This window comes from Vipera ursinii (assembly GCF_947247035.1).
Source record: "Vipera ursinii genome assembly, chromosome: Z".
In the NCBI taxonomy this organism is placed as follows: Eukaryota; Metazoa; Chordata; class Lepidosauria; order Squamata; family Viperidae; genus Vipera; species Vipera ursinii.
This window is the reverse complement of record NC_139517.1, coordinates 51357974-51372535: the sequence shown is the minus strand read 5'-3', so window position 1 is coordinate 51372535 and position 14562 is coordinate 51357974. Positions and strand designations below refer to the sequence as shown.

Sequence of the window (14562 nt, the reverse complement as noted above, 5' to 3'; positions counted from 1 at the left end):
ACCGCCCTGAGTCCTTCGGGAGAAGGGCGGTATATAAATATTATTAAATAAATAAATAAATAAATCCAATAAAATAAATAAATAAAATAACATGTGAAAAAAAATTCAAATGTTAGGTACGCATTTTGATCACAGACAATGCTGCAAATGTGTCCAAAATGAGAAGCAATTTAGAGCAACATGAAGAAACTACCAAGCTAATAACATGGTTGTAGTGCTCATTTGATGCACCTCCTAGCCAAAGATTTCTGTGTCCCAGGAATAAAGAGTAATGTTGAAATTGCTAAATACTTCCATAACAATCATTTTGCAGCATCAGCTCTGAAAATAATGGGTGAAACCAAGCTAACGCTCCCACAAGACATTAGATGGAACTCTGTAATGGACTGTTTTGAACAATATATAAAAAACTGGCCTATTCTGATTACCATTTGTGAGAAAAATCGAGAAAAAATAGATGGCACTATCACAGCCAAAATTGTCAACATTGTGCTTAAGAGAAATGTTGAACATATGCTAAGCATCCTGAAACCCGTTTCTGAAGCTTTAAACAAAAACCAGAAAAATAGTTGTTTTATTGCTGATGCTGTTGAAATTTGGAAAGAACCGAGCAAGCACTTAAAAACAGAACTACACGCTGACAAGCAAAAATTACAAGATTTAAAATAGGGAATGGGCAAGCATTGTCTCTAGCTCATTTTCTCACAAACATTGTCAATATCCAGTACCAAGGTCAAACCTTAAGTACTGAAGAAAAGGAGTTAGCCATGACATTGGTATCCAGCAATCATCCATCTCTAGTGCCAACTATAATGAGCTTCAGAGCTAAGGGGTAACCATTCAGGAAATGTATGTTTGCTGATGAGGTTTTAAAGAAAGTTTCACCAGTAAACTAGTGGAAGTCACTTAAGCACTTGGATTCAGAAAGTATTGAAGTAATGATTTCACTTTTAACCACAGTGGCCTCTTCTGCTGGCATTCAAAGAATATTCTCTTCCTTTGGACTTGTTCACTTTAAATTGAGAAATCGTCTGGGGCCTGATAAAGCAGGAAAGTTTTTCTTTTCCAGATCATGAACAAAAAAGAGAACGAAGATGAAAATAAGTAAGATGCAGAAGACCCTGTTTGACAGGGGTTTTTTTATGTGGACCCAGCTGATATATTGTTTAAATTCTTTTGTTTGTTTTTTCAAATATATTTTGTTTATGCACTTCAATTACTAAACATTGATGTTTAAGCAAATACAAGAATATGTAATATGTTATTGTTTTAATTAAATAAAAGAATTTGAGTAGTTTCTCTGAAATGGTATAGTGTCTCCTTCTTGAGTAGCTCTGTTCTGATTTGATTGAAGAATTGAACACTCCTCCCTCAAAAGAGGGGGAGGAATAAGACACCACTTATCTCCAGTTTACAACACAGCCATTTCAACAGTTCCAAGGAGATTTCACAACCAATTGCACCTTAATTCAGGTGACCCTGAGGGCACAGATAAACCCCCCAAGTGGCCTCAACAACTCTCAGACCAGATGATTATAAAGGAATATAATCCTTACATCCCCTCCCACTATCCTATCAGAATCTTTTAATCCCCCTCATCATCTAGTCTCAATTCTCAGTATCTATTCTTCCATCCACTACCCACCACCCCCGTCATCAGAACTGATGAAGCTTCTTGGATGAACAGCAAAACATTTTCTTCTTCTTCAAGGGAAAAAAACCCAGTCCAATTGCCCTTTGAAGAAAAAAAAACACCGTTGAGATAACAATGACCTGGATAACTGAGAATCTCTACAGACATTTAGCAAAATGTGACTCTTTTGCTGCTCTGGGAAAACATTTTAAAAGTGCTTCTACTGCCTAATTCATCAGTAACAATAACAACAAAAACTAAAGATACAACCCCCAGTGCCCAAGGTTACTGCATTTGCAATAGCCAGGCTCGTCAAACCAGGAAAACCTGCATTTAAATATACTTCAAAAGTTCAGCAAGTCACAAAAGTATACCTAAACTGCACATACCCCAGCCAAAGCTCAGCAAAACAACCAATGTAACATGTCTTTTAGCAAATTTCTGTTTATTTGCTGAGGTTTTTTGCTTGTTGATATGTCTTGTTTTTATGTTATATTTTAAAATGCAAAGAACATTTTTTTAAAGATACGTGCCTTGAAATTCATCCCAGCAGGACAGAGAAGATCATGCCTAGTCGCATACCTACCAAACTTCAGTAAATCAATCAAATCACTGAAAGATAACTAACATAGGATCTTTGCATTTACAAATTGCATTCTAATGCACATGCATATACATAGTTTTACAAGACAAGATAGAAAGACCTGCCCATGGATTAGAGAACAAACAAAAGTATACAATATCATCAAGAGAGTAAAAGAATTGAAATGGAAATGGGCTGATCACATAGCAAGAGGAACTGATGGCAGGTGGACCAAGGCAGTCATAGAATGGATCTCACCTGATAAAAAGCATCCACAAAATCCACAAGATGGATCAGCGAGTATTACGGGCCCAACTGGCAAAAGAAAGTTCAGCACCATACTGGTTGGAAACATGCAGAAGTGGCTTTCATCCTGCAGTAGCTAGACAATGGCTAAAATGATTATGATGATGATTTGATGGATAATAGGGGAGGGGAGGAGAGGAAAGGAAAGAAAAAGAGAAAAGAACACAGCTACAAACACCATGGATATTTTCTGGATCATTTCAGTCTGGGTTCAGTCCAGTGCACAACACTGAAGTGGCATTGGTCATACATGTCAGTGAACTTTAGAGAGCCCAGGTTGGAAGTGGTAAAACATTCTGGTCCTCCTAGACCTCTCAGTAGCTTTCAATACAATTGACCAAAGTATCCTTCTGGAACAGCCTTGGGAGTGGAAAGCACTATGTTAAAATGGTTCTCCTTTCTCCATAGGTAAAGGTAAAGGTTCGCCCGCACATGCATGCTAGTCGTTTCCGACTCTAGGGGCCGGTGCTCAACTGTTTCAAAGCCGAAGAGCCAGCGCTTGACCGAGGACGTCTCCGTGGTCATGTGGCCGGCATGACTAGATGCCAAAAACGCACGGAACGCTGTTACCTTCCCACCATAGTGGTCCCTATTTTTCTACTTGCATTTTTACGTGCTTTCGAACTGCTAGGTTGGCAGAAACTGGGACGAGTAACAGGCGCTCACTCTGTTACGCAGCACTCGGGATTTGACCCGCCAAACTGCCGACCATCTGATCGACAAGCTCAGCGCCCTAACCCACTGAGCCACCATGTCCATAGTGGCTTATAATTGGAGCTTATATATATATATATATTCCAACCTCCTGCTCAGGCAGGAAACCTTATACGGTTTCAGACAAATGGCTGTCCAGTCTCTTCATATTTATCAGTATTCTTCATATTTGACTCTGGATGAAGTGGCACTTTCTGCAGTTTTGAGGTCCTCCTGAATTCACAAGGGGGCCAGGTAACAACCTGTCTAGAGGAGCCTTTGCAGAAGGAATGGGACAATTCACCATGGCCAATTTAATAACAACAATAATTGGAAGGGACCTAGTCCAACTCTCTGCTCAGGCAGGAAACACTATGTCATTTCAGACATGGCATAGTGGACATGACTGTCTAGTCCAGTCTTTTCTTAAAAACTTCCAGTGTTGAAGCATTCATAACTTCTGGAGGCAGGTTGTTCCACTGATTAATTGTTCTAACAGTCAGGAAATTTCTCCTTAGTTCTAGGTTGCTTCTCTCTTTGGTTAGTTTCCATCCGTCGCTTCTTTGTCCTGTCCTCAGATGCTTTGGCAAATAGCTTGATTCCCTCTTCTTTGTGGCAACCACTGAGATATTGGAACACTGTTATCATGTCACCCCTTGTCCTTCTCTTCATTAGACTAGACATACCATTTCCAGCAATCGTTCCTTATATGTTTTAGCCTCCAGTCGCCTGATCATCTTTACTGCTCTTCTCTGTACTCTTTCTAGAGTCTCAACATCTTTTTTACATCGTGGTGACCAAAACTGGATGCAGTATTCCAAGTGTGGCCTTACCAAGCCATTGTAAAGTGATATTAAGACTTCACGTGATCTTGATTCTATCCCTCTGTTACTGCAGCCTAGCACTGTGTTGGCTTTTTTGGTAGCTGCAGCACACTGCTGGCTCATCTTTAAGTGATTGTCCACTAGGATTCCGAGATCCCTGTCAGTTACTACTATTAAGTAAGGTACCACCTATATTATACTGTGCTTTTGAATTTTTTTGCCTAAATGTAGAACCTTACTTTTTTTCACCAATGAATTTCATTTTGTTAGATAGCACCCAAGTCTGTCGAGATCATTCTGTATCTTAAGCCTATCTTCTAGCTTGTTGGCTATTCCTGCCAGCTTGGTGTCATCTGCAAATTTGATGAGTTCCCCATCTATCCCATCATCCAAATCATTGATGAAGATGCTGAAGAGCACTGGGCCCAGAATAGAGCCCTTTGGCACCCCACTACCCACCTCCCTACATGTAGATGCAGTTCCATTAGGACCACATACTGAGTACGGCGTGTATAATCTTGACCTGTTCAAGTTTCAGAATTGTATTTTAATAATAATTACAAATCATATTCAATAAAAGTTTAAAGTTATGAGTTATATTTTCAAATTTACCAAGATTTATAAATGTTTCCAAAACAATACCCCACTATTATTAGTACCATAACAGAGTTCTATCCTATCCAATGATATAGTCTGACTAATTTTTGCTTATTTAAGAAAAACCAAAAAGAGTAATTGGAAGATATTCATATGTTTAATTTCTTCATATTCAGGTATCGAACACCTTATATTCCTTGCTCCACTAGGAATGGTTTCTGTATATCATTCTATTTTTTTTTTAATATCATTGGCTCCTGAAAGCATTCTCTTTTTGGTGCAAATGGCCAATTTCTGTGTGAAGGATTCCCAGAATATTAATACTCACAGTATTATATGTAAAGTTTTAGTTGAAAAACAAACTCATCTTTTGGAGAATTTGTGCAAATAGTTCTAATCTAGTAGAACTTACCCTGTTGATAACAAAATCTTCTTAGAAGTAGAAAGCTTCTAACTAAGATAGAATGAGAACCCTATGGTTTATTATTATAATTTCCTTTCCTTCCAAATCTTTAAAAGGAAATGTTTCCATAATTAATATTGTTTTCACAATTAATTTCCTTCTGTAAGTTAAATTAAATGGTTGTTGGAGAAAATCAAATGTACTCAGATTAATAGGCTTTCCAAAAATACTGGTTATTATTCTTTTCTTGACCTTATGTTTTCTAGGAATAAGTCTATGTTAAATTAATAAAAATTGTTGAAATAGTTATATTTTTACTTTCTTTTCAATGTAACTAACGTATAATATACCAGAGATTCAATAGCCTAGCACTGAAATTATATAGTTTACTAAAAAGAATTAGCAAATAATCAAGATTATAGTTTTCTATACAAAATTGCAAAATTAGCAGAGTATATGAAGGAAATGTCTCAATTTACTCAATGATTTTATAGGCAAACACCCAAAACACTAAGAATTAGCAGCACCTCAGTTTCCTTATTTTCTTTTCCCATCCCTATCTAAGAGTTATAGTACATTTTTATAGACCATAATGCAAAGGGAAGAATCTGACTGGATTTTTTTCAATAGAAAAAGAAAAAAAGCAGTTTCTACTAAGGTTATACAATAGATATAAAGTCTACACACCTCTGTTAAAATGCCAGGTTTCTGAGACGTAAAAAAAAAAATCCGATCAAGATAAATCACTTCAAAATTCTTCCCACCTTTAATGTAACATATAAGCTTTACAATTCAATTGAAAAACAAATTGAAATCTTTTAGGGGGTAAAATAGCAATAAGAACTTACAATAACATGATTGAAGAAATGTGCACACCATCTTTATAAATAGGGATAGGCTGTGTTCAGAATTAACCAATCACATTCAAACTCATATTAACTAGTAATTAGCACCCACCTTCCATCAATTAAGTGACTCTGATCAAGCCATATTAAGTTCACTATGCTCTTACAGCAAAAGCTATGGTTTGCAAAGGGTTCATAAAGCTTCAAAGGAATCTATCTCATTGTTGGAAGGTATTACTGAGGAGAAGGGTATAAAAAACTTTTCAAGACTCTGGATATACAATGGAACAGTTAAGACAGACATCAACAAGTGGATCTATGACAAAAGTTACACTAATAACAAAGAAATGGTGGAATAGAACCATTAAAGAAAGGATGCAAAAGGAGGGACATAATGAAATGTAACTGACAAAAATTAAAATAATTTTTAATTTATTTTAAATAATTAAATAGGACTGTTAAATTGTTCCGCAGTGAGTTGTCCCATGGCAAGTTGGCTACATGGTGAGTTGTCCTGTAGCAACTTGGCCTTGGTGAGTTGGCTGTGGCAAGTTGTCCCATTCCCTCAACAACTGGAGAAAATATGCATATTACCAAGAACTGTATGTCCCTCCAAAATTGATGGAAAAATAAGAAGAAACGTGGTCCAAGGACTGCCAAGAGACCTACAGCAATATTAAAGGAGCTACAGAATTCCTGGAAAGTACTGGTTATGTACTACATGTAATGACAATCTCCCATATTCTTCATAAGTTTGAGCTGTGGGGTAAGATGGCAAGATGCTTTTACTTACTAAGAAAAACATTCAAGCCCAGCTGCATTTTGCAAAAACCTGCATCAAGTCTGACAAAAGCATGTGGGAAAATGTGTTATAGTCTGATGAGATCAAGGTTGAACCTTTTGGCCATAATTCCAAACAGTATAGTGCAAAATAACACCATACTTTGAGCTATTTTTCTTCAGCTGGAATTGGGGCTTTAGTCAAGGTGGAGGGAATTACCATAGGAACAGTTCCAAATAAATTTGGGCATAAAATCTTCAAGCCCCTTCTAAAATGCTTAAGGTGAAGAGGAATTTCACCTTTCAATAACACCACAATCTGAAGCAAACCTTCAAATCAACAAAAGAATAGTTTCCCCAGAAGATCAAGTTTTAGAATGGCCCAGCCAGATCCCAAACCTGAATCCAATTGAAAATCTGTGGTTTGATTGTGAGCTGAAGAGGGCACAGGAGGTGCCCTCACAATTTGTCAGATTTGAAGTGCCTCTGCAAGGAAGAGTAGACAAAGATTCTCAAGGCAAGATATTCTATGCTGATAGGCTCTTATCCCAAAAGACTAAAAATGCTGTCATAAAGTCAAAAGGTGCTTCAACGAAGTATTAGTTTAAGGGTGTGCACTTATGCAATCAAGTTATTGTTCTGTTTATTATTTTTCCTCCTAAAATGTTTGTTTTTCATTCGAGTTATACAGCTTATACGTTATATTAAAGATAGAAAAATTCTGATTTATTTTGAGTTGACTTTTTTATCTCTCAGAAACTTGGCATTTTAATAGGGGTGGCAGATTTTTTTTATAGGAAACTGTAGATGGCTTTCTTTTATTTAATATATGTTGTAGTTTTACCAGGATATCAATTATTCCAAGAATAGGAGACTCGACTTCTATTTTTATTGAAAGCTTAAGACACATAAATGCAATCACTTAATACCTTTGTTTATACATATTTTCCTCCTCCCCAACTTATCCAGCAGTGGTGAACTGTATTTGTCTTGCCACCATTACTTCACTTTCTGAAAAGTTAGTAATACAACTGTGTGTGTATGGATGACTTTACCCTTAAGTTTGTTTTTAAGACTTCAGTCATTTCAGAAATCCTAGCTAAATAGGATTCTTTATCTTGTAATGCTGCTGTGCAAGTGAAAAGCAATTTTTAAAGAGACCTAAGAAAACAGAGCAAATTAATGATTAATAGAAACATTTACATGCATCATTTACATGGATGTCAAATCCAGTTGCAAGAAACAACTATTTGATAATATTCAGAGGGCTCATTCCATGCAGGGGTAATTAGGAAAAAACTCAAAATGTACTAGAAAAGAGCAAGTAGTCCAAGGTTCTAGGCATGTAGATTTATAAAAAATTAAAAATTTATATTTTTTTAAAAAAGGATTATTTTTTCTGTTCAAGGAAACAAAAATTGAGAGTAGGTTTCTTAGATACTGGATCAATCTATATTATGAGAAGCATTTTTGGAAAGATTATAAATACCTATTAACGTCTTCAGGCACCATCAAAAACTACCTCACATTGCAGTTGCTGTTATTAACTGATCACTGTTGTATTTCCATCTGCACCTTATTTGGTATCAGCATACTGTTGCACTATTTTTATGCCAGGTTCTTAGCAAAAACCTCTATCAAACGTGAGATACAATCTTTCCATCTCAAATATCTAAGTGCAGAACTATTTTTACAATTGTCCCAGCCTTTTATATGTAAGAGGAGAATTTTAAAATTAGACCTTCCTTCTTGCACAACCAAAAATGATAGAAAACCTAATTTAGCATAATTTAATTGTGGTAAATATGTCAATTTTGTAAAATATGAACCAAATAAGACTGCCATACTCTTGACTTCTCAGCAGTGTCCTAATTAGTAACACCAAGAAATACCTATTTTTATCAGGTCATTGGTGTTGTTTATTGGTGATGTCACAATCTTAAGCTACTTTTCTTATTTATTCCATCATCTGGTAATTACATTAAGTAGCGAGCAATATATTACAATCAAACCACAAATAAATGAATAGTATTGTATAAAACCTTATTTTCTTCATAGGCCTTATAAATGCAACAAAAAAAGTTCCAAAGGACTGTCCCAGACTGTACAGTTAGGGCCAATTTGCACAGATCCTTTTATGAATTAAATATATTGACACTGTTCCCCAACCTAGCATATTCCAGAGCTATTGCAATTTCAGTAACATATAATTTACTGGCTGAACATCACAAAGTTACCTAATAAGTCTACTGGAGCAACATGGCACAATATGGGATGATGATTTTCCCTTTATGTTCAGGAATTTTCTGGAAAATTAATTACAATCTCCAATACATCTTACACTTTGAATTCAAGGAATTATAATTTCAATTATTTTGACTGCTCCTACTGGTTTAATTTCAGGATGTTTGGTTATTTCAAAAATGAAATACAAGAAAGTAAGATCTGCTTTTCAAATCACACAACAATTAACCAAAGTGGATAACAGCAGGCATGTAATACAGTTATCGATAAAATCTGAAAAAAGCTTTTTTCAACATAGTGATAAATTAGATGTCTGTGCAAAGATCACAGAAAAAAAGAATCCAGTCACACTGTCTACAATTATCCCAACTCCTCCATAAGCAACATTCACAGAGGTACTTGTCTCTGCACCTGAAAATTTTATACAAAATAGCTGTTGACAGACTTAAGCTCCAGAAATCATTTGATCCACTTAAGTCAGGTTTTAGCCTCTATAAAATCAATGGGGCAAGCCAATTTAGTTTAATTCTTATTAGTTTTTAATTATTTTAATGCAGCAAAGCATAATTAATATGCTTTGCTGCATATTAATTTTCTCTTTACGGCTTCTAGGATGTGGCCATCAGCTATTCTTGGAACAATAAATTCCAACTTTATTATGCATGATGCGAACGATATATTGTCATCAAACTACTGCCGATTCATTTCACTAAATAACTCTGGCATTCAATATTACGAAATAAAAGGTGCGCTTCAGTCACATTACGGATATATTAAGTCCATCATGTTCTCCAGCACAAAAATGTCGTAAGTTGCTTACGTTTCAAAAAAAAATGTTCCGTTAAAAACACCAACGGTATCATATGAATCCAAGAATTGAACGGCCTATGCAAACAGAACGCATCCCCCCCCCTCGCGAAGTTTCTGATTCCTTCCTCACCTAATACGGCCATTCCGGCCAATTAAACGTTCCCAGCAAGTTCCATACCTTTTGCGGAGCTTTTAGCAGGCGGTGGACACCGGCCAGTTGAGTAACCAGGGGGATGTCTTCTCTGAAGGAGTAGAGGGGCGGCCGGGTGGGCTCAGGAAAATTAGTACTATTGAAAGGATCGGTGTCGTCCAGAAACTGCACCCTATACACCATCGTTGCGGTAGCCATCGTGCAGCCATTCAAAAAAACAGACATATATAGCCGTGGAAACAGAGGCACCAAAACACAAGGTCGAGAACTCCGACTTCTGTGTTCACCACCAAGCAAACAAAAATGACCCGTTGTTTTCGCAAAACACACACACAAAGTTATATCCCAGTAATCGGGCGGGCGGCAGAAATCTTTGCGCTTGTCTTTTCCCGCTGCTAAGAAGATCTGGCGCCAACCGCGCCGAGGGAGAGAGAAAGAAAGAACAATATGCACGCAATCCAGGAGTCTTGCAGAGAGCAATCATCTCCCGACCATAACTCGGCTGGTAGATTAGAAAAGAATCCACCAAAGTTTTAGCCACGCATCAAGGAAAGCAACATTAGAGCTGGCGCATCTTCCAGGCAAAGTTACTGCAGAAAGGAAAAGTGGCTGCCGGAGCTAGAACAAGTTCCCGGCGGCGACCAATGGTGGTGGGGGCAGGGGCGGTACCTCCTTCATTCTCAGCCGGCAGCTCACCCTACCAAAGTGGGAAGCAAAGGCAAATGAAAGCGGCTGCTGCTGGGAAAGTTGCTCCCCTCCCTTCTTCGTATTGCCTGTGAGAAACAATTGCTGGCGCCATCCAGTGGGTGCAAATGAATGTATTCAACAATGGCGACTTGGCACTGCTGTTTCTTTCCCAGGAAGGGCCTAAGTTCATATAGCGGTTGAACCTTTATTTTGAAAACAAGATTTTATTTTAAAGAACCCCGTTTGGTTTTAGCAATGTAATTCATAGATGCATTATTTCACAGAGAAGCAAGGCAGGTTTGCAAAGATGGAACGATACAATAAATAGTTTTGGGATACATTAAACCCATATTTCTTTTTCCCTCCTCAACTCAGGAGTGGGAATTTGCCAGATCCAATTCTCTCACTCACTTTTCCATTTTATTTTCACACAGCCTGTCCTTTTTCCCTAACAAAAGGTCCTGTGCTCTGGCCCCCATGCTTTCCAGGGTCTGTCACTTGAACTGATCATTTCTGTGGTTAGGAAAAGCCAGAGAGCGAGATCCAACTGTGATTGGGAAAGGGTCTTCTTACTCACACATACAGACATGTACACATTTTCCCCACTCCCCTGGGCTTTAAAAGTTAAAATTTAGAGGTACTCATCTTCTAAAGTAGCTCTTAAGCTCAAACTCAAAACCTTGGTGGAGCAGTGAGCTAATGCCTCCTTAAGTAACACCAGCTGCCTGCAATTAGTGCAGGTTCGCATCCCACCAGGCTCAAGGTTGACTCAGCCTTCCATCCTTCCGAGGTAGGTAAAATGAGGACCCAGATTGTTGGGGGCAATTAAGCTGACTTTGTAATAATGCCGCTTAGGGGGTGTGTGAAAGCCCTAATAAGCAGGCATATACATAGAAAGAAGGCTACTGCTAAGCTTGTAAGCCGCCCTGAGTCTTCGGAGAAGGGCGGGATATAAATGGAATTAAAATAAAATAAAAAACTCCCTTTACTATTCTCGCTCCAAATGGGCAGGGTCTGGAAAACCCATCCACAGACACAAGGGGTCTGCTGCTGGCAAGATGCCAGAATGTCCAGTGCCAGTCCATTGGTGAAGTTAGCTTGAAGTCCCATCCTGGTGCCAAATTGTTGAAAGAAAAATGTTCATCAGAGTTTAGTCCAAGCTGGGAATAAACAAAATGGAGGCTGCTTTAGGAAAGAAGGTTCTTGTTTATTGAGTTGCCAGAATCTTCAGTGACAGCAACATGTTTCTGGGGTAGCTGACCACATGGTTCTGGAAATGATGTGTTTTTAAACCTTCTTGGGCTTTTGTTTTTGGAGTTGTTTCTGTCTGAGGCTGTTCCTGATCCTGTGGCATGAACTTTGACCTGAGGTTCAGTGTGCCCTTTTGATATTCTAATGGTGGTAGGTTAATATTATGTCCTAAATGTCACATCTGCTTCTCTGGGGCTGGGGCTGGGGCTGATGACTATGTCCTCTGTTGAATGGTTGCTGGTTCTAATCCTATCACTCTGCTATTGTTAACTATCAAACCTTGCTCCAAGGGATTTTGAAAGATCCTGTCTTGAATGGTTTTCTGCAAGCAGTATTTGCTCATGAATGGAACCTCAGACTTTCTGAATTGGATTATCAAATCTGCATTTCTACAGACCTAGCCTGCTGAGTTTCTTTTTTGGGGCTATTAAGAAAATCTGGGCCTGCTTTCCTTTTGGAAAATATAATATTCTGCCTTTTTAATATCCCCAAAATATTTCCTTCTCTGGGGGGGGTGTGGCTGACTTCCCCAAATCCCCCCTTTGTGGCATATATGTGTGGGTGACACATTTTTACTGGCATAAGATTAAGAACTGATCTGGTCAGGGAGACTTGATGGGTACCATTATGGGGGCGGGGGTTTCCAGGATGTGCAGAAACCACCTTTTAAACTGTTAATTCAGAAAGGGGAAGACACTAATAGAGGCAGCAGAAAAAGATCCCTGCAGTGGCTCTCAAAAGGGGAGCCTTTCAACCGTGAAGATTTAAAGCCAGGGCTAACGCTTTCTTATGTGGAAAATAAATTTATACTGTCCAATATTCTGTGCAAATTCCTTTCAGATGTTGGATGTTACCTTGAACTTCCAGTCAGGTTTGCACATGCCTCCAAAATTCTTCACAGCCATGTTTTTCCTCAGTACATAACTATTGGCTGCCTATTTTCAAGGGTTGCTTCCTGAACCTGCCTTAACTCTTAGTTTAGTGCATCCAGGGTTTGTGGTGTTCAATTAAAGTTAGCCAGAGTGGAAGTCAAGCTATTATTTTTTCTTAAATTGCACACAGTGAGCCTTAAGACTTCCACTCTGACTCCATCAGCAAAATATATTCCAGGCTTGGGTTTGGAGATATTTTTCCTGCTACCTCCTCAGTGAGGGCATATAAACTGTAAATTGCGTGAGGGAGCTTAGTTCCCTCCCCCCCCCCGTGGAATTTGCAGGAAGGTATGCATGCAAAGGCCTTAGTGCCACAGAGCAAGAACCAGCCTGGGGAGCTTTATGTGGAGGTAGGTAAAGGGGATAGCCTCAGTGTGATTCTAAATGGTGTGTGTATGTGTACGTGTGTGTTTGCGTGTGTGTGGGTGCAGCTAATTCTACAAGACATTCAATATAAATGCCCTAGACAAATTTTCCTCCCACTAGACAGAAGTCCAAGGTGTTCAGAACTTGCTGTGCCAACCATTCCAAATGTCATCCCTCCATGAATCCATTCAAATTGCTAATTACAATACAAATGAGGCAAGAAACAAACCCTTACAATGAGTTTCCACCCTCCCCCCCCATAATTTTCCCAGTTGCCTTCTGAGGCTTCATCTGAGGGCCAATGGCTCCAGGACTCCTTCCTCTCTCTGCAGCTTTCCACAGGCATCTGGGAAGATCTGTTCCACTCTGATTGCATGGTGACTTTCTAGTACAGGGCTTTTCAACCTTTTCACCGATTGTACCACTTTTAGGATATGGCAATATCCGAGTACTACCAGTCGCCTAGCAAAGTGTCAAAAACTTGATGACCCCCCCAAAAAAGGGAAAAAATGATAAAGTACAGGTAGTCCTCAACTTACAACAATTTGCTTAGTGACTTTTCAAAGTTACAACAACACTGAAAAAAGTGACGTTTGACCATTTTTCACATTTACGACTGTTGCAGCATCATATGATTTACATTTGGATGCTTGGCAACTGATTCATACTTATGACAGTCACAGTGTCCCAGGGACATGTGATCACCTTTTGTAACTTTTTGACAAGCGAAGTCAATGACTGGGGGGCATGGCCAGTTCATCACTCAGGTTGTGAGGTGCCTGTGGGGGGTGCAGGCAGGGCTGGGGGGGATCTGTGAGTCTCTGGTGGAGGGGGTGGGACTGGGGTGGGTGCCTTCCTTCCCTCCCTCCCTCCGTCCCTTCCTTTCTTCCTTCCTTCCTTCCTTCCTTCCTTCCTTCCTTCCTTCTTTCCTTCCTTCCCCTCTTTGTCCCTTCCTTCCCTCCTCCTCTCCCTGCCCAGGAAGAGACAAGCCAAGGGCGACAGGCTGCCAGCACGGCTGGTGGCTGTGCTGCTGATGGTCATGGCTTGAAAGGCCACTGTAAATTGCTGGACAAGAGCTGCACAGCGTTAAGAGCAGAGTGGTGAAAAGATATTTGTAATGAGGGAGGGAGGAAAACAGGCATCCCCTGAAGGAGACCAGCAAGTGGTCCTCACCCTCTTCACACACCCATGGACTCCAGGGAGGGGTGCTGTGAGTGACATGAGAGTCCACGTTATCTGCGCTACACCACCCAGGCCCCAGCCTGTTGTCCCAAATGACTGTTTTCCCATGCAGGCTGACTGCATTCTCAGCGCTTACCTTTCACCTGGGACGACAGGCACCAGGCGCATGTGCTCACCTCTTACTCTGTGTGTGCACAGGCAGGTTCAGCATGTTGCTGGTTCGCCTCGCCAGGCTGCTTCATGCAGTGAGAAGACTGCGCCGCTGTCTGCCGAAA

General features: G+C 39.4%; 1 protein-coding gene across 2 annotated transcripts in view; it reads right to left on the bottom strand.

Annotated features, from left to right (window-relative positions):
• The window catches only part of FHOD3 (formin homology 2 domain containing 3), a 341124-nt gene extending 330703 nt beyond the window's left edge, over positions 1 to 10421 (bottom strand). For both annotated transcript variants that reach the window (XM_083377070.1, XM_083377071.1), the window contains exon 1: positions 9897 to 10421. In XM_083377070.1, coding sequence (XP_083233196.1) covers positions 9897 to 10094 — 198 coding nt within the window. In that variant the 5' untranslated portion in view covers positions 10095 to 10421. The remainder of the gene's footprint in view (positions 1 to 9896) is intronic.
• Between the last annotated feature and the right edge of the window lie 4141 nt (positions 10422 to 14562).